The sequence below is a fragment of the Bidens hawaiensis genome, unplaced genomic scaffold (assembly GCF_021521415.1).
Source record: "Bidens hawaiensis isolate Kalapana, Puna unplaced genomic scaffold, B.hawaiensis_p1.1 tig00012010_1, whole genome shotgun sequence".
NCBI classification, from domain to species: domain Eukaryota; kingdom Viridiplantae; phylum Streptophyta; class Magnoliopsida; order Asterales; family Asteraceae; genus Bidens; species Bidens hawaiensis.
The window spans coordinates 302,107-324,539 of NW_027491964.1; the positions used below are offsets into that span (position 1 = coordinate 302,107).

Here is a 22,433-nt window from a genome sequence, read left to right on the forward strand (position 1 = left end):
GCTTTTATTTTTTATTTACCTTATTTACTTTGATTGACGTATTGGTTTCTTGCGACACGTAAGTTACTCCCTTTTCATTTTTAATAATACTGGCCATTCAAAAAATAAAAGTATGTTTCGAAACTAATTAAGAAGATTATCCACATTCGTTTTTAAGCAACCAAACAAAACCTAGTTGACTAGAATAGTGCTCTATATGTTAAGAGTATATAACTATGATTCGTCTCAAAGTATCTTGTAATTAACATATGGAAATGAAATAAATAGAAAATAACATGCGAAGATAAAATCAACATTTCTCAAATTATGAAAATAATTGCATATTTAATCTCTTTTGGAGATATACATGAATGTAACACCAAAACGAATATAGATAGGTTAATTATAACACTTAACCCATGATATATGATTAACTTATACGGCGACACAAAGTGATTCCATTACCTACAGGAAGCTGACAAATCTTCACTCTCGGGTCAACAGCTAAAGCTTTGTTAAGCTCTAACGCGAAATCTTTGTAATACCTTACATACTTTCTGAGCGGTGCGTCTGGTGGGGCAACTAAAAACCTGTTCCAAAGGGTATTATCGTAACCTATCACTCCCCCAATTTTGACTAGATCGATTAATCTATTGTGATAGTTAAGATAGTTATCTTTATCAGCATCCACAAATATAAAATCAAAAGATTCATGGAATTTTTCCAGAAAAGTATAGAAAAATACATATTTAACTTTTATTTAGAGATGAAAATAATTAAGAAACCAATGCATTCATATATTACTAGATAGTACTTACATCAATGAAGTTTGTGATTCACGAGTCTGCCTCTATGCCAAATGGACCGCAGCTAGGACTTTGGAGTCCGTTATACATGCTCTTAGTTAATTCATGATTTGGGAATTAGATTAGACTGAAAAGTTAACTTTTAGGATTTTAGATCACTTCAAGTAGACTACTTCTAAACTATCAGCATGGATGGGATTTGGTCATCATGCTATGTCAAAAAAAAAACTAATATAACTTATTATAAAGAAATATTTTTATTTTATTATTCATATTCTATGTATACTTAATTAGTAGCTAGCAACTGGTAAATACTAGGCGAAATTTTCAAAATAGCAATGTTGAATTCTTCAAAATAGGCAATATTAAAAAAGAAAAAAGATATGAAATGTTCCGACCAACTACAAGAAAAATTATAAACCAAGATAATATTCCACTTCAACTAACTTAAAAATGTGGGGGTTTATTCGTTGGTGAGTACACATTATTTAATCTGAATATAAAGACATCACAAAACCAATATTAATTAAAATTCGATCAATATAACAAAAGGAAAGGTACTATACAAAATACAAATGCATATTTAAGCATCAACCAGAAATGAAATATAATAACTTAAAATAAAATACATCCACTAGCTTACCAACTCTAGTTTTCCACTATGGTTGGCCAAGTCAACAACTACAATGATAGATCAAGTCAGCCAACCACACCACCTTCCTCGATGCTTACCAACTTACTCCCTATATAATCCGATGCACTTATCCTTTAGCTCATCTCAGGCTCACTTCTACATTTGATTATAACACAAACACACATCACCAAATTCATTATATCTTTATATCAATGGCATCCACAGGAGAAACTCAATCAATAAAACACCAAGAAGTTGGCCACAAAAGCCTCCTTCAAAGTGATGCACTTTACCAATACATTCTTGAAACCAGCGTGTACCCGAGAGAACCACAACCCATGAAAGAGTTACGCGAGGTCACCGCTAAGCACCCTTGGTACGTGCCTCTTAATTCATTTCAAAACATTGTAACACATTAATTATGCACATGACACGTACAACATGTTAAGGATGGTGCACATCATATATATAGCTAATGATTAATATTACTAATTGCAGGAATCTTATGACTACCTCTGCCGATGAAGGACAATTTCTGAACTTGCTTCTTAAACTTATAAATGCTAAGAACACGATGGAGATCGGGGTGTACACCGGTTATTCCCTTCTTTCGACGGCCCTTGCTCTCCCAGAAGACGGAAAGATACTGGCCTTGGATATAAACCGCGAGAATTATGAAATCGGTCTTCCCATTATTGAAAAAGCCGGTGTAGCTCACAAGATTGACTTTAGAGAAGGTCCTGCTCTTCCTCTTCTTGATCAAATGGTCGAAGATGTAAGTGTTTAAACTTTTGTGATACACTCGATCTTTTTAATAACTAGTTTTCAAATAACAAATTAATTGATATTTATGATTGTGATTTACAGGCAAAATTCCATGGATCATTTGACTTTATCTTTGTGGATGCTGATAAAGACAACTATCTTAACTATCATAAAAGGTTAATCGATCTAGTCAAAATTGGGGGAGTGATCGGCTACGATAACACCCTTTGGAATGGGTCTTTGGTGGCACCACCAGATGCTCCACTTAGAAAGTATGTTAGGTATTATAGAGATTTCGTGTTGGAGCTTAACAAAGCCTTGGCTGTTGACCCAAGAGTGGAGATTTGTCAGCTTCCGGTTGGTGATGGAATCACTCTGTGTCGCCGTATAAGCTAATTACAAACTGTTTTGAGTGAAACTTATGCGGTTGATTGATTCTTTGTGACAAACTATATACTCTCTATAATTTTTGACATGTTTAAAAATTGTAAAAAAAGGACATATTCCTGTTCTTTTTGTTATTTCACAAGTTTATAATGATGTTTACTTGTTTATTCAATCATGTATTCCAAAAGCTATATATATACATCTTCTCATTTTCAACTACTATTTTAATTAATTATTTGGATTGCCTATTATTAAAAATTTTGGTGAAAGATTTTAAAATCAGATGTTAATTAGAATGCTTAAAAAAAACTCCCATGGCAACGTGTTAATGATGTGGTGTTTAAAAAAATGTCATGCATAAAGATATAATGGGGAAAGTGTCAATGTAAGAACCTAATGATCATGATGTTATAATTGAGGTGGAGTTGGTTCCTAAAGAGGCTGCTAGCTAGCTAGTGTGAAGATTTCTTTTTTTTTAACATTAACGCCCACCATAAATTTCTTCAAACCTTACACTTGCAAAGATTTGAACACACCAACTTTCATTTGTAAGAGAGGACATCATAGCACTAAACTAATAGATCATTCGTAATGTAAAGTAAGTACGTACCCACCAGTTAAGGGATTCTAGGGGTGCAAAGTTAAAGCTGATATTGTAGCTACAAAGGAGTTATTGATGCAAGAATTTACTACAAAAGAGTTTAGTGAAGCCAAGAAGATTTTGGAAAACAGAATTTTCCAAGGATAAGGGTCAAAGAAAGTTAGGGTTGACTCAATGCTACATGTAAAGAAAGTCCTAACTAAGTTCTTAGTGGATAAGAGAAAGGTTGCGATAACACCCATGGCTGAATTTCAAGTTGTCAAATAGAGATTCTTCTGCAATAAGGAATGGGAGAATGGAATACATTCTTTACGCGAATGCAGTGCGAAATGGTATGTGCGTATTTGATGGTTAGTGTCATTAGCATATTCTAGGCTAATTCGGGTATGTTGCATGGGAAGATTGTCAAATGGATTCTAAGGTATCTAAATGGTACTAGGAACGTTGGTTAGATTTTTGGTAATGACTACTATTTGGTTATGTTGAATTTGCGAAAGATCTTGATAGAGGTAAATCAATGAGTATAACCCGGTGTGAGTTTTTTAATTTGTACTTACTAATTAACATTTGAATTTTAGAACCTTTTACTATAATTTTTAATTTTAACAATAGGGAATCCAAATAAATTAATTAATATAGTAGTTGAAAATGAGAAGAATATATTGCTTTTGGATTACATGATTAAATCAACAGGTAAGCGTCATTATAAATTCGTGAAACAATGAAAAGAACAGGAATACATCCTTTTTTTTATACAATTCATATTTAAACATTAAAGAGAGTATATAGCTTGTCAAGAAGAATCAATCAACCGCGTAAATTTCACTTCTGTAATTAGCTTATACGGCGACATAGAGTGATTCCATCACCAACTGGAAGCTGACAAATCTCCACTCTTGGGTCATCAGCCAAGGCTTTGTTAAGCTCCAACACGAAATCTCTGTAATACCTAACATACTTTCTAAGAGGAACATCTGGTGGTGCCACCAAAGACCCATTCCAAAGGGTGTTATCGTAGCCGATCACTCCCCCAATTTTGACTAGATCGATTAACCTTTTATGATAGTTAAGATAGTTGTCTTTATCAGCGTCCACAAAGATAAAATCAAATGATCCATGGAATTTTGCCTGTTAATCACAATCAGAAATATAAATTAACTTGTTATTTGAAAATTAGTTATTAAAAAGACCGAGTGTATCACAAAGTTTAAACACTTACATCTTCGATCATTTGATCAAGAAGAGGAAGAGCAGGACCTTCTCTAAAGTCAATCTTGTGAGCTACACCGGCTTTTTCAATAATGGGAAGACCGATTTCATAATTCTCGCGGTTTATATCCAAAGCCAGTATCTTTCCGTCTTCTGGGAGAGCAAGGGCCGTCGAAAGAAGGGAATAACCGGTGTACACCCCGATCTCCATCGTGTTCTTAGCATTTATAAGTTTAAGAAGCAAGTTCAGAAATTGTCCTTCATCGGCAGAGGTAGTCATAAGATTCCTGCATTTAGTAATATTAATCATTAGCTATATATATGATGTGCACCATCCTTAACATGTTGTGTCATGTGCATATTTAATGTGTTACAATATTTTGAAATGAATTAAGAGGCACGTACCAAGGGTGTTTAGCGGTGACCTCGCGTAACTCTTTCATGGGCTGTGGTTCTCTCGGGTAGACGCTGGTTTCGAGAATGTATTGGTAAAGTGCATCACTTTGAAGGAGGTTTTTGTGGCCAACTTCTTGGTGTTTTGTTGGTTGAGTTTCTCCTGTGGATGCCATTGATATATATGAGATGTGATGAATTTTGGTGATGTGTGTGTGTGTGTTAATTAAATGTAGATGTGAGCTTGAGATTAAAGGATATAAGTGCATCGGATTATATAGGAGTAAGTTAGGAGCATCGTGGAAGGTGGTGTAGTTGGCAGACTTGAGCTATCATTGTAGTTGTTGAATTGGCCAACCATAGTGGAAAACTAGAGTTGGTAGCCTATTTTTAATTTAGACTTCTGAATTGAATAATAAATTAATATAGAAGTTTAAAAAAAATATATAATGACAGTAGTATATATGCGAAAATTATAAAATGACACACGTTTATCATATCAAATATACACCAATTTTCCTGCTTTACCAATGTCTTCTAACTTGTTATCATTATAGATTTTTTTTAATAACTAAATGTTACACTTCTCAAACGTTAAATGTTTAACATTATATTCTACACTGTTAAAATATATAGTGTTAGTTCAAATATCAAACACATATTTTGTTATTTCTATTTTTTTTGTTATATTAGGCTTGAAGCTAATGGTTGGGATTGCACCTGGAATTAGTTTTGGACTTGCTTATGGATAGATGGGCCGAAGTTTGATGGGCTGGATGGAAGCTTATGAAAGTCAAGGTCCAAGGCCCACGTGTTTGTTGTTTAGAATTTAGATCGTGTTGTTCTTTGTTTCTGATCTAGGGTTTGATTGTTTCTTTTGGATTCTTTAGTGATTGTATTCAATCATCACAAGGGTGATTGCTATGTATGTTTAGTAGTCTCTTCCTAGACGATTGTTGATTGTATCTTTTGTTTGTGTTGAGTTAAAGATCCTTATCGTGTCTTTTTCGTTGTTTGTTCAATTCAATAAGGGTATTATAATTTTCTAACATACACGCTAACAACCTTAAAATCCGAATTGAGAAAAATTAAAGGAAATTTATCACCCATAGATAACTTCAAATCTTTATCTTCCACAACTTGTTCGGGCTTGTGTTACTGTTGTACAAAAACATTTTATTCCTCGCTTTTGATAGACTCTAAATTGTAATTCAAAATTGACCGAATCATCAAGGATCATGGGTGTCTGATTAGCTTGATAATGTGATTCCATCACGCCGGGTATGGAGATGTAAAAGGAGGTAGTTTTTACCACGTACCTAGAAATCCCTTGCCATACCGAGCCTTTCAATAAACACGCGTTAAAAAGCCTAAACTCAACAAAAGATAAACCTTAATAGTTTTGAAGTAAGTCGAAGTTGAATATCAAAAAAGTTCGTTTTAGATTCTATTTTGGTTTATTAGGTTTAAAATTTACAAAAACCCAATATAATTAATTAATTGTATCTAGTTTAATAAATAATAAGACTAGATAAATAATTAGAATTTCCTACAAATAATCACCCCCAATATTTAGCATATATAACAAACAATTGAACATATACAAAGGACATAGATGGTACATAACTTTACATCACTAGCAACATGATCAATACAATAAAAACTACCAAACTGAACCATTGTGGCTGCACGGTTGCATGTGTCGCCGAACCAAAGCCGCCAAAACCTCCAAAAGACCCGTCTGGCAGCGGTGGCAGCGTCAGCTGCGCAGGCGGCGGTGGTGAAAGAACCGGAATATCACATGTCCCAAATGGAGCATTCACCTTACAATATGCAATATTAGGACAACCACATGTCATATGACCATTGGCTATATCCACTGCTTCAGGTGCTCCTCCACCATCACTCCTCTACAATAATAATAAACCAACAAAACATTAAAAACCATCAAGAAAATTTATTCAAAGGTGTTTTTTTTACCTGGTAAAAATCAACAGCAATATAATTGGGCCAACGCCCGCCTGCGGCTTGGTGGCATGTGTTCATCATGGAGATAAGTGATCCGGAGTTATCGATACAAGCTCCGGTCACATTAGGGTTAGTAGAGAAGTAGTTTAGAAGAACTAGTGATCGGGTTGTTGTGTTCATTGCAGGAGATTCAGACCGGTTACGACAGGTTCCAGCAATCTTACCCTCATTTCCATCTGAGTTCAATCACTAGATTACAACTTATCACTACTAAGCAAACAAAGGAGTATCACTGACGGTTGATTCTGCTGGTAAAGGCGTTTTTTGATGGAAATTTGATAATATTGTATAACAAGATTAAAACCCGACAGGTTGGTTTTATGTTTTTCCAAACACTGATTTTTTTGGTTTGGTTTGGTTTGGTTTCGATTTTGCTATCAACCAAAACAACATGTTCTAAGTAAATTTTCAGATCCAAATGTGTAACCAACTTATAACTAAATAATAAAATAAAATTTATGATCAAATTCATGTTCTAAGCCCATTTTTTTTACAAACAAGAAAACTGAAACCAAACTAAACCAATTGTGAAAACTAAACATGAAAAAGAACAAATCAAACAGTTTTCAAAAATCCATAGACCGAATTTTTGATTTTTGGTGCACTTTGAGCTTAAAACCGACTCATTTACACCAAAAAAAAACGGTTGTTGGTAATCTCAATTTCCTCGTATTCTGATTTTTGGTATTCGTTTATTCTAGTTCATATTTCTTCATTCTTGTATTGTTATTGACTTATTGGGTTAAATTGTTGCTTGGGTTTAATACAACGAGACTTAGTGTCCGTGTTCGTGATGTGTGTGTAAAGCAACTAAAATGTTCAATATTTGATCTTACATTGAGTTTCAACCACGAATGACCATTCATATGCGATGCCCTCCGATGCTTCTTTTGCCAATTTGGAGTTGAAGACAACCAGACGTTGATTCTTGGTGACCATATCAGTGATCAAAGGCCACTCTCCTCCGTCTCTAGGCATCCTATTTACCGGGAACATGTATTTAGTGAGCCCGGATGCATTAAATACTCTGGTCAATCCACCTGGAGATGTCACATAATCTTCAATGAAAATGGTGATGATTTCATTGGGGTTTGCTTCTAAAAACTTTTGAACCTCTCTTAGCACATTGATGGCTGGTTGCTAGAAGTTAAAGAACAAAGACAGCTTAAACAATTAATTAACCAACTGCTATATATAAAAAAACCTAAGAAGCTTTTATTCATATTAATAGACTCAAATTTGGTTGTTTATAAAATATGTGTCATTATATTCCTACATGTGAAAATTCAAAACAACTAATACCATTTTTTTAAGGAAAAGTTCTGATTTTAGAATCTACACAAGTTATCTACAACATAAATAGATAGAATACATATTAATAATGAGAGAGATTAAAATGAGAGACAAAAATCGTAGAGAACCGTGAGAATAGGATATGCCATTTGTACATATTAGTTTGAATGTATTGTAGAACATAGTTATTCAACCGCTTAGTTTCTCCTTCTCATTACCTTTAACTAGACGGGTGCCCGCGCGATGCTGCAGGAAACCAAAATCCTAGTAATCATGTAACAATTACGGATGTTCGAAGTTCGTTTGAAATCTTGAAAACGTTTAAACCAATTGCCACTTTTGATTAGCTGGTTTCTGAATGTTCAAACCATAGAAACAGTTCGGTTTACGGTTTATACCAAAAATAGGCCATATAAAACCGAATCGGACTGTAAACTTATTATTGAAACTCAATGCGCGAAACCAAACCATTAGTAACGATTCAGTTTAAATTTTCGACGCTTTAGTTTTCGTTTTCAATGAAAAAAAAATCAAACTAATGGTTTAGCTCACCATTTAACTTAGAATTCGTTAAAACTGAATTGTGAACGCCTATATGTAACATGTTAATTTTTTTAATTGAAAAAAACTATAATAATACCATACCCAAATTAAAGACAATAAAATGCTCATTTTTATGGTGTAATTTTTAAAACAATGTATTAACGTATGAAAAAGTTACAGCCGTTGGAAAATCGTTGGTGGGAAGTTGGTTACAATTAAAATAAAAAATAATACATAGATAAAGATGAAGGTTCAAAGTTGTAATAATTTTTTAGATTTACAAAAGTTGAGTAAAGATAAGGGGGCAATGTTGTAACTTTTTTCATGTATATTTTCTAATGAACAAGTTTGTCCCTATCTTACATGCTATAGAAGGTGTACCTTAAGCTATACAAGTTGTGAATTACTTAAAATATTGGTGTCTTAATTTGCCCATGTTTCGTGCATTATATATAGTATAGATTAGGAAATGATACCAATCTATTAAAATAAAATAAGAATGTAGGAAACAATACAAACTATGATACCAATCTACATAAGTAATGTTTTATAATTACAAAGAAAAAACCTAATAATAACAACAAAAGAATCAAAATTAACAACACAATAATAACAACAAATACTTATAACAACATAAGAAAAAAAACCTAATAACCACAATAAAATGTAAATCAACAAGTTTTTATAACGTCTCATAATTGGAAATCAGCAAATACGAAAAAAAATAACATCAAACACTTACAAAAACACGACTAGTAATAGTAGCAAATTGGTTCTCACGGTTTTCATGTTAAGAATGATTTATATTTCATCCTGAAACCCTTTAATTATTTAATTATCTTTTACGTTTTATGTAAAAGTGTACTATGCGATTCCCACAATTCTCAGTATATTCTGATTCTGAAGAAAATGCCGCAGAAATATGCTTACATATGCGGTTATGTTGTAGCATTTGCCACCGAAAGAATGACACATCCAAATGTCGTTATTGAAATCATACATATCCACCATTAGCCCTCGAACCCCATTCTACATAGAAGAAAAAAACAATCAAATTACATCAACCCGTTCATAATGTAGGTTTATTTTAATTTTTGGTTATTCGTTAATAAATAAAAACACAAATTATGGACAATCTTCATCGAATATATGTTCATAAAAATTACAAATCAAATCAAAAGCTAAATCTATTTTCTTAAAACCATGCAATCATAAATTCAATTAAAGATCCATTATTGTTATCATATTCACACAAATTCTTTTAGGTTTTCACGTAAAATCTTACTTACACGTAGTTGAGATGCTACATCATCTTCCTGGTTAGCCGGACCAAGAACCGGAGAACCAGTAGGTGATTTTGAACCCGAAAGCGCATATGCATTATGCGTCGTAAGCCACGAATACCGATTAAACGGAAGCCCATTCACCTGTTCATTAAATACAATTAAAGTTATGCAAAAACCTAATTAACCGAAAGATACGATAAATAATAGATTGTCCATAGACCTTTGAGGTAGGATTGATTGGTTGGATTCGAGTGCACCTAGGGCGGGTATTGCCACTCGCGGGGCAAGTTCCACACCGCAATCCAGCCTCGCATTGGTTCCCGTCGGTCGAACATGTTTCGCCAATCTATATTATTAGCAATGTGGATTAGGGAAGAATTAGGATGATATTAATTAATTAGTTAATTAATAAACAGACCTTTAGGGATGATGATAATTGGAATATAGAAAGATTTGATAGGAATAATAATATAGTGATGACAAGGATGAAATTGTGCATTGGGTGGCTTGTTCTTCGCAGGATTCGACGGAGAGAGAGAAGCGGAGGTTAAGATTGGTTTTCATATATTTGTTCAACATTTTCAACATGGGAAATTAACGTAGGGAAACTAGAAACTAGGAGAAAACCAAATGTAACTTTTTCATGTTTTATTCAAAGTTACAAACTTGATTTTTCCCTTTAGGGTGGGGGGGGGTGGGTAAGAATCAATGTTTTAAAAACAGGTTTATATTGGTTAACTCAATATCAGGCAAGTGGTCGGTACGTTTTAGGCCAGTAAAGTAGGCGAACTGTTTGTAATTAGAACCGCCGATAATGCATATCGTCATACCGGAAACTCATCAGAGTAAATTTTATTGTTTAGACTTTAGACTAAAGACTTTTAGTGACCCATATTTACATCTGATAAAAAGTTTTAACCTATAGGTCTTTCCTAATCATCGAACCGATCAGTTTTAATCTAATGGCCGGCCTTTATTCCCATGGAATTATATACCTTTTGATTATTTTTTTAATTGAAGTTATATGGTTAACTAGTTAGCCTGGTTGAATTGGCCAGCTGGTTGTACCATGTCTGAGCCCAACCCGATAAGATTCAAAAACCGGTTTTTAAATCATTGGTAAGAATAATAATTTCTTTCGACGATATGCATGATATGAAAATGAATAGTTTTTATTCGTATTAATGACTAATTAATTAGTTAGAGTAAAATATTAAAATCGTCCATAAGATTTAATCAAATAATTTGTCAGTTTAATCCAAAAAATGCTACTTGAATCAAACAAAAACATTCTACAAAATCATAATTAAATATTCAACATGCTATCAGTATTTACCCTACATCCTATTGTACAGTGTTTTCATGATCGATCAATCAAACAAACAAACACGAATTATGAATTGTAAATGGTATGCCGTATTGAGTCTTGAAATGTTGAGATGCAAGTATTGGATACGATGATAACATACATTAGATAAAGGAGTGTTAATTACAAGCTGACTCGCAATCGGATTTTATAGGGATGATGAGGCACACAAGGATATATATTAGCATATCTTAAACACGTCGGTTTGAATTAATTAAGGGAGTGTTAAACACTGTCCTTGTTGCCATGAAAACACCCTAAACCACCGATTACAACCAACGTTAATACGTACATACGTGCCTAATACTTGTATTGTCTTGTGGCCCAAATACAAATTTTGAATTTGAGAGTAGATAACTAAATACTCAAAAAAACTCTAGTTTCTTTATAGCATATATACATTTTTTTATTATTGATATGGCCACACAAATTGAGTACATATCGGATTACGTGGGGCAAGGGATGTGGTATCATCATCTCTCACATGATTATTCATATGTTAATTGCCAACTAGCATCTCTGAATGATATGCCACCTACCACTACCCAATTAGTGCTAAATTATTTTAACTTCATCGGATATCCATGTTGAGTTATTTATGTGGGTCATGTGTCTAGTTGCATGTGTGTGTTTATTATTTATAGTTTTATACATATGCTAGCTATTACTCCCTGTGTTCTATTAAAACATAGTTTAAAAAACACAAAGTTTAAAACAGAATGAATAATTACTTTTTTTTCCTTACCAAATAACAATAATATCCTTGAAATTTGGGTCTATCAATATTGTTATTTAATGTTAGTTGTGTGTTTTGGTAAGTAAACTTGAAAATTGACTAATATATTTTGAAAGTGAACATTTGTAATGAGACAAATAAAAAAAGAAATATTAAAACTTTTAATGGGACGAATAGGTAATTTGCTAACTACACTTCTTGGTAGGATCCTTAAACCGAATAAAAAACAGACATAAAAACGTTATCTCCAAAACAAAATGTAACAGATCAATACTATACCGGATGGATAAACACAAAATAAGAAAATGAGCGTTAAAAAACACGAAAGCGATGTGGTTATGCATCGTATATACAGATAAATGGGAAAACAATATTAATAATAATAATAATAATATAGAAATAAAAACTAAAATTTAAGCAGTAACCTTGACATAAAAGGCTTTATTATTTTATAAAATGTGGTGTATTTTAAAAATTGAAACTTTCTATTAATAGAAAAAATATTTGTCTTAGTCTCATCTTTCGTAAACTCTAACAATACGTTCTGATACGAGAGATATTTTATTGGATACGTTTATTTGTTTACTTCTCCTCATTTTATGTAATAAAAAAAACCTTATGTTATTTTCATATTATTTCGGAAAGACATTTTGTACATATTAAATACTTTTTGTAAGTTAGATTAATATATAAATAACAAAAATGAAAAAAACAGCTAGCACCTCCCAACATATAGTAAATTATTTTCTCAAAATGGTCGAAAAAACCTTGCATGCCAACCGGCATTAACATTATCGTTTCCAACACCAATTTAAAACGTACATCTACCAACAAAGTTGGTACTTTTATGAACGTTGTACTTCCGTAATTTAATTGAAAAGTAAGGTTAGTTTGGATTTCAATAATAATTAGGAATCTTCAAAAATGTAAATTATTCACTTTACTAGTATCATATATGCATTACTTTATATACTAGTAATTTTAGCAAATGTACTATTTAACGTTGTAGCAATACTATTACGTATTTCATAATAAATTATTTCAATTAATGCAATAGAACTAGTTTTTTTAACTCACTGAATATGCTAATGTAAAAAATATATATATATTTGATATAAAAAAATATATATGGATTTCAATAATAATTAGGATTTGGTATGAAAAATGCATAAAAATATCAATATTCCTTTTATAGGCCAAACTACTAGATAAGCATGAATGACTTGTTTGCCATGTTATGGTGTGTTGTCAAAAATGATAGGTTTAACTCAGTTGCTACACGAATCATGAGGTTTTAACATACGGTGAGTGTGGTCGTTAAAACCATCACCCTTTATTTGTATATTACACATATCGTATGCCCACATTATACCACCCGTATATGACCATATTTTTTTACATATTTCATTCTACTCGAATTCAAATAATTTAGTTGTAAGTTTTTTCTCCGAATTTAAATTTAGTTTATAATTTTCAAATTTAAATTAGAAGAGGTTACTATACAATAATTGCTTAACGTACGCTAATTACACGAAACGCTCAAAGACAAAAACAAAAACACTCAAAGGTAAAAACAAAAACACTCAAAGACAAAAATACTAAAACGCTCAGCCAAAAAACTAACGCTCAGTTAAAAATCTAAAACGTTCAAAAATGGTTTTCGTGAAGAAAGTAAAAAATTGATCGATTAACGATCAAAAACTGTTTATTTTGGTGAAACAACGATTAATTGTATATGTATTGACGATTTCGAGATCTTGTGATGTGTTTTCATGGATCAATTTCTTGAAATATAAGTATTCTTATACCTAATATACGTTAAACAATTATTGTATTCTATCTTTTATCCCGAAAACACATGTGTATAAGTATCTATAGTTTGACACTTGACATACACTTTAACAAGTAAATCGTTTTTATAGTTTGCGCACATACAATACTTTAACAGCTAACAAACTATCACCGTTGACTTCTTACATATATACATACATATTTTCAACAAAGTTTTAAGACTTTATATATATTAAATCTCTAAGTTATGTTAAAAATACTTTTTCCTTTGTTACAAAAGAAAGTATATTTATTTGTTCATGTTCTTCCAATAACAAGCTTCCTCCTATCTTCCTTTTGTTTATTACTCTCTCACTTTGTATAATAGAGAGTTATATTAAACACTTAAAAGTTAAAACACTCACCAACACTTGCACTTGCCGAAGTTCCAAACAAACCAAAAATGTCGATACATGGCAAGACAGATTCCGAGGTCACGAGCTTAACCGCGTCATCACCGACTCGCTCACACGGCCGTCCAGTCTACTACGTCCAAAGCCCGTCACGCGACTCGCATGACGGCGAAAAAACAACCAATTCATTCCATTCAACTCCAGTCCTGAGCCCGAGCGGGTCACCCGGTCGCCAATCCCGAAACTCATCATCCACCCGATACTCCGGATCGCTCCGACCCGGATCAAGAAAAGGAAGTCAAGACCATAGGAAAGGCGAAAAGGGATTTGACGTGATCGAGGAAGAAGGACTCTACGACGAAGGTGGTCGGCGAGGGATTCCTCGCCGATGTTATTTTCTCGCCTTCGTCGTAGGATTCTTTCTTCTTTTTACTTTTTTCGCCCTCGTGCTGTGGGGCGCTGCCAGACCTCAAAAGCCTGTCATAACCATGAAGGTAAGTACAGTCTTTTTTTTTATCTGGAATAGAGGTATGATTTTACTATATCTTATTTTCAGATATTTTCACTTTAAATAGTACTCCATTTTACTATGTTTTACTATTATAGTAATTCTTTAGATCCTGCTAATAACTTTGCTATAAAAGTATAATTAGAATTTTACTGTTTATGTTTCGCAGAGTATATCGTTTGACCAATTTGTGGTCAATGCCGGAGCAGATGCATCCGGGGTAGCCACGGAGATGGTGACGTTAAACGCCACCATCAGATTCAATTTCCGCAACCGCGGCACATTTTTCGGCGTTCACGTATCATCCACACCGCTAGATCTCGCGTATCTTGACCTGCCTCTCGCCTCGGGAACCGTAAGTCACAACTTTTTTTTAAAACAACATTTTTTCCGAGTCTACATGTGACATAACCATATAAATAAATAATCACATAACAAAATAATCACATCTAATTTATTATACTTATACAGATAAAAAGATTTTACGAACCACGAAAGGGTAACCGACTAGTCAGTGTGAATATTCGGGGCCTTAATGTGCCATTATACGGAGGTGGCGTCGATTGGAGTAGCGCGAATGGTAAATTAACCGCGCCGGTGGCGATGAATTTGAATTTTACTGTTAAAGCTAAGGCTTATGTGCTAGGGAAGCTAGTGAAACCAAAGTTTAATAAAAAGGTGTCATGTGCAATTGTTTATAAACCTACTAAAGCAAATAACACACCAATGTCACTCAAGAACTCATGTTCAGTTCAATAGCTATGAATATGCATAGAGGTGTTGATCTGATTGACCGTGAATAACTCATCGGTGACCTTTGGGAATATTATTATATGGGTTTATTATATTGTTATTTGGTGTCTATGGGAATAGTAGATTGTTATATTTATTATTGTTACTTTTTTTGGATTTTATGGTGAGGTTTTAAATGGGTTTAAGACAAAAGTAGTCGGTGTTTGTATTTGGATTTTTTAATTGGTTTATTGAAGTCAGAGAAATTATGCTTGGTTTAACAAATCTTTATTTGTCTAGTTTGTAGTATTGTACAATTGTATTTTTTTAATATTTTTCATAATAAAAAAAGTAGTTAATGTTAGTGCATTTTAACACTAGATCGAAACCTACATGGCTACATAAGCCAAAGTGCTATTAGCTATTGTTACGGCTGCATGCGAGCCAAGCTATTCACAAGACACTCGGGTTTGGATTGATTGAAAGTTTGAAACAAGTCAAACTTTTAAGCCCGAGCCTCAAATAAAGCTCGTTTAGTCTCAAGCTTGTATTTGAAGCTCATTTATGCTTGCCAAGCCTTATCGGAACTTATATATTTTTAAATTTTACGTATTTTAGACTTCTATGTATTATATTAACACTTTATAACTGAGCTCGATCCGAGTTTAGATTGTTAGTTTTTCTCAATTTATATATAAAATGTAAAAAATGTATGTAAATTAATTAGAAAATGATAAATGAAATGAGCCCGAGCTTGTAAAAACAACTCGCAAGCTAAGTTAGAGCCTTAGAAAAAATGCTCAAAACGAGCCGAGCTCGAATTCGAGCACTAGTTATTGTTTTGTTTAAGATGCCCTAGACTAGACCCAACCGGGAAACTATTTTTAATATTGGCCCAACAAGTGCATTAATAGAGTAGTCGTTTAGCTATTAAAGGATTGAGTATGAATCACACAAGAGTATATAAACCACTTAGATAATATTAATTATTTTATAATAATATTATTAAATATTTAGATTAGGTGTGCTATGTCGTTTATAAACCAAGTAAACATGCATCTCCTAATTATTTTATAATAATATTATTAAATAAGATGGTTGTGGCTCAATGGTAGAGCACCCACTTTACAAGTGAGAGGTAGGGGGATCAAACCTCACTACCACCAACTTATATGGGAGATATGAGGGATGACCCTGGCTTGTCAGGGTTCGAGTCGTGATCTCACCCGGTTTTACCAGCTCCTCGCTGTCGTGCCGTTTGGCGGGCGTGGGGGTCGGATTTTATCCGGTGAATCCCTCAACAGGTGGACCGCTAGGGGCTCCGTCCGTCCGGACTAATGACCGGCTCAGGCTACCTTTAGCCAATGGAGACCACGTACAGAGTACCCGGCGTTACTTAATTGGCCGTTCAAAAAAAAAAAACATGCATCTTCTATTTTTAATAGTTGTTGACTAAATTAACATGGAAAGAAAACTCCATAATCAACTAAAATGTCCATGTTCATCTCACCTACTAATTTAATCATCCCTTGTTTGTAAGCAGCTACCACCTGCCATCAAAGTGTTTTATACTAGAAGAAAATTAAGGTATAACCCACATATTAAAATCCGTCGGAAGCGATTGTTGGAAATGTTCCAACAACGTTCCGACAAATTTCTGAGAAAATCCGTTGAAAAACCCTAAAAAAATTTATTATAAAATAGATATACGTCACTAATCCATCACATACTTGCAAATGGCCCAAAATAGGTCGGAAATCCTTTCGATAACAATTCTTTGGCCACTATGTAACTTTTCATACTTGATGCATGGTCATTTGTACAGGAGTTGTCACTACAAATAAAAAATCATTTAATGACATAAAAAGTTTCACAAGAAATCAAAGAAGTGTCACTAAAGAATTCTATTGGAATGAGTGGCATAAAAAATGTCACTAGAAGTGTTGCCACTAAAGCCTTTTAGTAACATTTTTAGTGCTACCACATACATGACAGAAGGTCATGATAACATGTTGGTATTCGTTTGATCACCTAGCTATTCATATCGGTATTAATTTGTTATAAGTTGGATGTACAGTTTGTCGATCCTTCATTACGCATCCTATGCTTGTTTAGTCGAAGTTAGGTCTATGTAACTTTCTAATTTGGTTAAGTAAATTAGCTTAGATATTGTGCTATCGAACAAGAAGCAAGTTGTGATCTCTTATCCTGAAATTTGAATTGTGGTTTCTTGTGTGTTGTTTGGTCGTCTTTCTTAATTTAAGGGCAATTTAGGTTAACAATGGCTTAATTCATAATTAATCAAACTTGTCTTATTTTATTTTTTTTACAACCTAACAAAACATATCATACTATCTACATGCTACTCGTTAATATGATACCCTACCTACCTTAGCTACCTAGCTAGGTTAATCGGACTTTTAAATGACTTGACAACTATCAAACTTACCTATTTTTTATATAGTTTTTTGATTTAAAAATTTATTATATGTAAATTGTATAGTTTATAAACTACTTAACACTAGTTTGGTTATATTTTAAGATATCTAAAAATTTATAATATATAAAATTTTCAAAGGAGAGAGCAGCCTTGTATCCAAATTGGGCTTTCCTACACTTTACATCCATTGGTCATTTGTGAAGTTAATGAAGGCCTACAAAAAAGCCCAACCTTCTAGTTTCATACTTTAGTACTTTACTCCCTTAAATGGGCCTTTAGTAACATCAAATCATCAATAGAAGGATTTAGTGATGGAGAAGGGGAAATGATATAAGATCGACTATGCTTTTTAATTTTAAAAACTTTTTAAAGTATGAGACGGGTATAATATTAAGTGATAATTGGTCGGAAAACCCCAAACATCCATAAAATTTGGGAGCCCGAACTTCAAATGTTAAATAAACTCATTGATATACCTAGTTCCTAACGAGTAATGAATAATCAGATGCCAGACTTAATTGAGTGTGAAACACAGTTTACGATCAAGTTTGAGACTAAGATCATCAAAACTAGTAGTTACAAACAAAGTTACACAATTTAGTGTTCAAAATTAAATGAAATATAATTTAAAAAACGCCGTATGGGACCGTCAGATAACCTTACCAAAGAACAAATATAAACATGTCCCAATGACAAACCGTAAACATAACCGGTAGTAACGTAAGTACATAACCTAGAACAATCCAACAATATCAACACATATGGTAACCAATGTGAATGACCATTACATTATTGTTATATCATCATATATAAACATTGATTAACTTATGGTACAGATATAATAATTATTAACTTTAAATCGACCACTATTAGAACATCTTTTCTTTGCTTCAAACCCAAGTTACACCTCTACCTTTTCAGACTAAACCTCATTTAAAGTAACTTAAATTAGTTCTAAAATTAATTCACAAAAAGAAGAAAATCACGTCAAAAAGTATAAAGAGTTAAAGATCATGTTCATCTAAATCATTTGTATGAATGTACTTACATCTAATTCCAAAATTACAAACCTAAAGATAAAACTTAAAAAAAAAATTAAAACTAGTTTCATAATCTAATTACACGTCATCTAACGGTGATCCAACTACTTTCGGTAGACCAATCAATTATCTCCACCTCATCCATCATCGCCAGCTGTCGTAATCTACTCGCCGGCGACACACCCACCTCAAATCCGACCCAAGATTCCGATTCTGATTCCGACGACAAAAACGACGGCGTCACATTAACCGAATCATCGGACTCCCAATCCGGAAAATCAAACGGATCTCTTGGCGAAACCGACGTGACGCAATCCTCACCGTCCATAAACGGATGATTTAAAAGCATATCCGCGGTCCATCTTTTACCCGCGTCTTTCACAAAACATTTCCCTAGGAAATCTTTCCCGCGTCCGACAATTCCCGAGGAATCTCGGGAATGTCGGCCCCACAACCAATTTTCATTAAAAGCTAACCAATGTCCGAACAACTCCACACCGGCTTCCCGGTTATCATCTCCACCACCAAACACCCTACCGCCCATATATCCGCCGCGGGCCCCTGCTCCCCACCGACAACCGTCTCCGGCGCCATATACAACGGCGTCCCTCGTACCTTGTATTCCGTGCCAAAACCCTCCTCCGCCGCCACCGCCTTTTTCGACAACCCAAAATCCGCAATTTTAACAATGTCACCATCAAACAACAAAATATTCTCAAGCTTAATATCACAGTGAACAAACCCTTTCTCATGAATAAACTTAACCCCTCTCAAAACCGACTTCGTGTACCCGCGAACCTCGGATTCCGACAACCTTAAACTCTCCAAAATACTCTTAACCTTGTCGGCTAACGACCCGCCGACCGCGTACTCCAATGCGACATTATACAACTTCTGACCGTTTTCAACCGTGAAACAATCACCATAACATGTAATAATATCCGGAGAGTCTTTAAGTTCATCTAGTATCATAAACTCGTTCATTAACGAGCCCGAATGGTTCGCGGCACACGACTTGACCGCTATAAGTGACGGGACACATGAACCGTTAGTGGTTTTGGCTAGACTGACCTTTGCAAATGTTCCATGGCCGAGTTGTTGGCCTCTGATCCACTCCATGAGAATAATAATAACACAATAATAATGTTGTTATTATTATTGGTATAGTGAATGAATTGGTGAAGAAGATGAAAGTAGAATATATAGGAGTGTGTGTGTTGTGTGAATGATATTCGAATAATATGAAATGTAACATATATGATTTTAATATATGGAAATGGAAAGAGAGCGTGATGTTGATTGATGAATATTTATTGAAAACGTGGATGATATGTTTTTCCGCGTTTGTAAATATATATGTGGCCAACGATTACCAATAATATATACTCGTTTACCAAATTATATACACGTATTCTTTTCATCTACTTATTTCAGGTATGTACGGAATATATAAGATAAATGATCCGACATATTAATGTTTTAGCGTACAATAGATATGCGACACTTTGGTACGTCGATCTTCAATAACCACGCTGACCCTAAAATCACAATTACGTGAGCCGGTCTCTGTCCACCTCTTCTCCCGTCGATTCCGTCCACCGTCGCAACCATCGTCTACCGTTGACCATCTTCTTCTGACACAACCATCAATCGTTACTCACAAGTCAGTTGTCAAATTGAGCAATTGAAATTGAAATTGTTGAACCTAATTGATCAATTAACCTTGAAATCGATCCAATTAATCATCAAAATTTGAAGCTTTAATCGATTAGTTTTGAGTTTTGAGTGATGACTTTTAACGTTGAATGTATCAAGATTTAAGTCTGAACATTTAAGCTTTTTTGCCTGAACGTTTAAAGGTTTAACCTTGAACGTTTATATGTTGTGAATTTGGCTTGAACATTTTAGTGTTTTTAACCTTGAACGTTTAAAGGTTGTAAATTTGGCTTGAACGTTTTAGTGAATTTAACCTTGAACGTATTCCACGTACGTAATGTACGTTGAGCGATTATTGTACGTTAACTCACCTCATATATATATATATATATATATATATATATATATATGATATACTTGATTATTGATTATATTTGTAGTTCTCATTTGAAGTATATATACAATATCTATACATACTCGATTTATTTGAAGTGAACATGGGATATAAAATAACCAATAATATACCGAAACTTATGGGTATGTTCGATACATGACAGATAATTACTCGATTAATACGCCACAAGTATTGAGTTGCATACTATTCAAGCTTTGATAATCGAGTATGGGGTTTGAATTACCTAAACATGTTCAAAAAGCCAACCCTTTTTCATTAACAAGTTGAAAAAATTTTGCAAAATTAATCCAGAGTCAACTAGAATTAAAACAATTATTTAAAACAAGGAGTGTAAAACATGCAATTATCATACGATCACATTACAGCATTGTGATTCATTTCCATCATTTAATTACATTCATATTTGTGATTCAATAACCTATTAATAAGGTTTAGACAACATGCCAAATTATAACTTCAACATACTCCCACATAAGTCAAACTTCTAACTTGGCTTTCAACTAGCATACAAATTGTTACACCATTCATTAAATTAGTTTTAATCGCATTAAGGTTTCGCACATGACTTTCTATTTATGGTTGTTTAGCACTAAGCTTTTTTAGGTGGTATATGATGAACTAAACCTTAGTTTAACGCCTGCTTTCTAGTTCTTTATTGCCCATTCTTGTTTTTAACTATAATACATAAGACATACCTAACATGTTTTTCTCACCTTGCATCGTAACTTTCTTTTAAGTATAAACTTTAAAGAAAGTTATATTAAGCAATAAAGAATATGTGATAAAGTTGGAAACGACGTTGGTTCTAATGAATATGGTGTGATAGTAAGGTGTCTCCTCTTTATTTTAGAGGCAGATGATTCAAATCTTGCAACTTGCAAGTTTAAATGGTGTATAGGAGTATATAAGAGTTAAAGCGAAAGTAATAAATTAGGCTTATCCATTATACAGATGTAGCTCGGTTTGTGTTATATATAAAAAGAATATCAATAATTTATAAAAAATAATAAATAAATTAGGGGTGCCATTTCGAGTTGTATTTTCAAAGCTCTAGCTCGGCTTGTGAGTAGATTCTCAAGCCCGAGCTTGACTTGGCTCGGCTCGTTTACTATTTATTAATTATTATTTTTATATTATTTTATAATTATTTATATATATTTATTTTTCATTTATAATCTTATGTATAAAATAATATATATTATTAAGTTATTTTTAGTAATTTTTTCATAACATTATATATATATTAATTAATAATTATTAAATATATATAATAAATTATATAAATGGCACGCTCGTTTAGGCTGACGAGCCGACTCGAGCTCAATAAATGAAGCTCGTGCTCATTTGTTGAACGAGCTTATTTTTAGGCTCGAGCTCAGGCTTGATTGAACTTTTTCCCAAGCCGATCTCGAGTAGCTCATGAGCAGCTCGGC

General features: G+C 33.4%; 4 protein-coding genes and 1 pseudogene across 4 annotated transcripts; 2 read left to right on the top strand and 3 right to left on the bottom strand.

Annotated features, from left to right (window-relative positions):
* The first annotated feature begins 1,351 nt into the window (after positions 1 to 1,351).
* Positions 1,352 to 2,790, top strand: LOC143539698 (caffeoyl-CoA O-methyltransferase-like). The gene is made up of 3 exons (XM_077032932.1): positions 1,352 to 1,795; positions 1,918 to 2,194; positions 2,287 to 2,790. Exons 1-3 carry the CDS (start codon positions 1,632 to 1,634, stop codon positions 2,578 to 2,580), a joined length of 735 nt encoding a protein of 244 aa, XP_076889047.1. The 5' UTR covers positions 1,352 to 1,631; the 3' UTR covers positions 2,581 to 2,790.
* A 409-nt stretch (positions 2,791 to 3,199) lies between these two features.
* On the bottom strand, positions 3,200 to 4,991 carry LOC143539725 (caffeoyl-CoA O-methyltransferase-like). Its single transcript, XM_077032954.1, has 3 exons — positions 4,787 to 4,991; positions 4,392 to 4,668; positions 3,200 to 4,300 (listed from the first exon to the last, which is right to left on the bottom strand). The coding sequence occupies exons 1-3, from the start codon at positions 4,948 to 4,950 to the stop codon at positions 4,007 to 4,009; spliced, it is 735 nt and encodes a 244-aa protein (XP_076889069.1). The 5' UTR covers positions 4,951 to 4,991; the 3' UTR covers positions 3,200 to 4,006.
* Positions 4,992 to 6,402: 1,411 nt separating this feature from the next.
* On the bottom strand, positions 6,403 to 10,598 carry LOC143539723 (PI-PLC X domain-containing protein At5g67130-like). Its single transcript, XM_077032953.1, has 7 exons — positions 10,343 to 10,598; positions 10,145 to 10,270; positions 9,928 to 10,065; positions 9,569 to 9,667; positions 7,639 to 7,942; positions 6,755 to 6,978; positions 6,403 to 6,684 (listed from the first exon to the last, which is right to left on the bottom strand). Exons 1-7 carry the CDS (start codon positions 10,421 to 10,423, stop codon positions 6,403 to 6,405), a joined length of 1,254 nt encoding a protein of 417 aa, XP_076889068.1. The 5' UTR covers positions 10,424 to 10,598.
* A 3,597-nt stretch (positions 10,599 to 14,195) lies between these two features.
* On the top strand, positions 14,196 to 15,665 carry LOC143539699 (uncharacterized). The gene is made up of 3 exons (XM_077032933.1): positions 14,196 to 14,703; positions 14,887 to 15,072; positions 15,189 to 15,665. The coding sequence occupies exons 1-3, from the start codon at positions 14,260 to 14,262 to the stop codon at positions 15,474 to 15,476; spliced, it is 918 nt and encodes a 305-aa protein (XP_076889048.1). The 5' UTR covers positions 14,196 to 14,259; the 3' UTR covers positions 15,477 to 15,665.
* A 3,299-nt stretch (positions 15,666 to 18,964) lies between these two features.
* LOC143539724 (mitogen-activated protein kinase kinase kinase 20 pseudogene) lies at positions 18,965 to 20,228 on the bottom strand (annotated as a pseudogene).
* Between the last annotated feature and the right edge of the window lie 2,205 nt (positions 20,229 to 22,433).